Source organism: Tachysurus fulvidraco, chromosome 3 (genome assembly GCF_022655615.1).
Source record: "Tachysurus fulvidraco isolate hzauxx_2018 chromosome 3, HZAU_PFXX_2.0, whole genome shotgun sequence".
NCBI lineage: Eukaryota > Metazoa > Chordata > Actinopteri > Siluriformes > Bagridae > Tachysurus > Tachysurus fulvidraco.
The window spans coordinates 31,545,888-31,548,387 of record NC_062520.1 but is presented as its reverse complement, the minus strand read 5'-3'; the positions used below and the strand labels follow the sequence as shown (position 1 = coordinate 31,548,387).

At 39.1% G+C, this 2,500-nt stretch overlaps 2 protein-coding genes across 2 annotated transcripts in view; one reads left to right on the top strand and one right to left on the bottom strand.

The window, feature by feature from the left end:
- Positions 1 to 2,131, bottom strand: part of rhot2 (ras homolog family member T2) — a 10,246-nt gene extending 8,115 nt beyond the window's left edge. The window contains exon 1 of the mRNA XM_027179149.2: positions 1,955 to 2,131. Within this exon, the coding sequence (XP_027034950.2) occupies positions 1,955 to 1,991 (37 nt within the window). The 5' untranslated portion in view covers positions 1,992 to 2,131. The remainder of the gene's footprint in view (positions 1 to 1,954) is intronic.
- LOC113663727 (histone H1.0) overlaps positions 1 to 2,241 on the top strand; it is a 13,950-nt gene extending 11,709 nt beyond the window's left edge. The window contains exon 3 of the transcript XR_007140162.1: positions 2,222 to 2,241. The gene's annotated coding sequence lies outside the window, so the exon portion shown is untranslated. The remainder of the gene's footprint in view (positions 1 to 2,221) is intronic.
- The last annotated feature ends 259 nt before the right edge of the window (positions 2,242 to 2,500 follow it).

Sequence of the window (2,500 nt, the reverse complement as noted above, 5' to 3'; positions counted from 1 at the left end):
GTGTATAGTATAGTGTTATTTATGTGTGTATTGTATCTTATCTTGTTCTTTCTTGTGTTTATCGTCTGTGTTCTTTCTGTGTGTCTTGTCTGTCTCTTGTTTCTTTATTTGTTTCCATTTATCTAGTGTTTTTTATTTTGTTTGTTTAGTTCTCGTCTTTTCTTGTCTCTAGTTCTGTTCTTTTTGTGTCTCGTCTTGTTTCTTTTCTGTTGTCTTTTCTCTTCTCTTTGTTCTTTCTTGTTTTATCTTCTTGTTTCTTTCTGTTGTTCTTTTCTGTCTCGTTTTCTTTCTTTTTTTGTTCTCTTCTCGTTTTCTTTCTTTTTTTCTTCTCTGTCTCCTTTTCTTTCTTTGTTTCTTTTCTCTTCTAGTTTTTCTTTCTGTTGTCTCTCTTCTCTTTTCTTTCTTTGTGTCTTTTCTCTTCTCTTTTCTTTCTTGTTCTTTACTCTTTTTTCTTTTTTTGTCTTGTTCTCGTCTCTTTTCTTTCTTTTGTCTTTTCTCTTCTCTTTTTCTTTCTTTTTTTCTTTTCTCGTTCTCGTTTTCTTTCTTTGTTCTTTTCTCGTCTCGTTTTCTTTCTTTGTGTCTTTTTCTTCTCGTTTCTTTCTTTTTGTCTTTTCTCGTCTCTTTTTCTTTCTTTTTTCTTGTCTCTTTCGTTTTTTTCTGTGTGTCTTTCTCTCTCGTGTTTCTTTCTGTTGTCTTGTCTCTGTCTCGTGTTCTTTCTTTGTGTCTCGTCTCGTCTCGTGTTCTTTCTTGTGTCTTTTTTCTTCCTCGTTTTCTTTCTTTTGTGTCTTGTTTCGTCTCGTTTTTCTTTCTGTGTTTTCTTGTTCGTCTCGTGTTTCTTTCTGTGTGTCTTGTTCGTCTCGTGTTCTTTCTGTGTGTCTTTCTTGTTCTCGTCTCGTTTCTTTCTGTGTGTCTCGTCTCGTGTTCTTTCTTTGTTCTTTTCTCGTCTCTGTTTTTCTTTCTGTGTGTCTTGTCTCGTCTCGTGTTCTTTCCTGTGTGTCCTCGTCTCGTGTTCTTTCTGTGTGTCGTGTGCTCGTCTCGTGTTCTTTCTGTGTGTCTTGTGTCGTCTCGTGTTTTTCTGTGGGTCTTGTCTCGTCGCGTGTTCTTTCTGTGTGTCTGTCTCGTCCTCGTGTTCTTTCATCTCTGTGTGTCTCGTCTCGTGTTCTTTCCTGTGTGTCCTTGTCCGTCTCAGTGGTTCTTCTGTGGTGTCTTGTCTCGTCTCCGTGTTCTTTCTGTGTGCTCCTCGTCTCCGTGTTTTCTTCTGTGTGTCTTGTCTCGTCTCGTGTTCGTTTATGTGGTGTCTGCTCCTCGTGTTCTTTCTGTGTGTACCTTGTTACAGTCGCGTTGTTCTTTCTGTGTGGTCTTGTGTCGTATAGTGTTCTTTCTGTGTGTCTTGTGTAGTCCTACGTGTTATTTATGTGTGTATTGTATAGTATAGTGTTATTATGTGTGTATTGTGTAGTATAGTGTTATTTATGTGTGTATTGTATAGTATAGTGTTATTTATGTGTGTATTGTATAGTATAGTGTTATTATGTGTCCCCACAACAACACACTCGGACAATAAACCTGATCCTGATTAGCTTTAGCCTGTTTAAGCTAACAGATAAATCGAACTCTCCAGCTTTGTCCATCCAAATCAGAGTGTATTCCATAACAAGTGCCCTTAGCGTGGTGCGGATTTGACCCGGATGTAGTAGCCCTACATAGGGAGCGGCGAGGGGATTGGGATCGAGCCAATAAGTTGATCTCAAGTTCGCTTATTTAAACCGTTATAAACATTAAAGCCAGACATCATACCATAACCATCCACACACGTACATGAGCTCTAATCCCTGCTGGATGTGGGTGTGTTTGGTGTCTGTTGATTTACAAACAATAATAATGAATAAAATACAGATAGCAGGAACGCTAACTAGCTCAGGTGTAAACATTAGCTAATAAACAAACTACTTACGTTCCCCTAACAGCAGAATCCGGACGTCGCGTTTCATTTTTATTCATTTATTCCTGGCAGAAAGATTAAACAGTGATTATGTGTATAAGGCGTTAACATGCACGTCGTATTGCTCTGTGACCCATTAGCGTTCCGTCCAAGGAGACACACACACACACTGAGGCGACACTTCCGGTTACACCTGAAACATAGCGCCCACTTCCGGTCACCGAGCTTCATTACATGAGCTACAGTAATTCTTTACCTAATATAAAACGGATTAAAAGGTTATTATTATTATTATGTCATAGTTCGTATTTATTCTATATATTTATAATATGTGAAGCCTTTTGGGCATTTAATCTTTTCTAAATTTAAATTGTAAAGATCAGAATCAGAATCCACAAGATCTTCCTGTACATGTGCTCTCTCTCTCTCTCCCTCTGTCTCTCTCTCTCCCTCTGTCTCTCTCTCTCTCCCCCTCTGTCTCTCTCTCTCTCTCCCTCTGTCTCTCTCTCTCTCCCTCTGTCTCTCCCCCTCTGTCTCTCTCTCTCTCTCCCTCTGTCT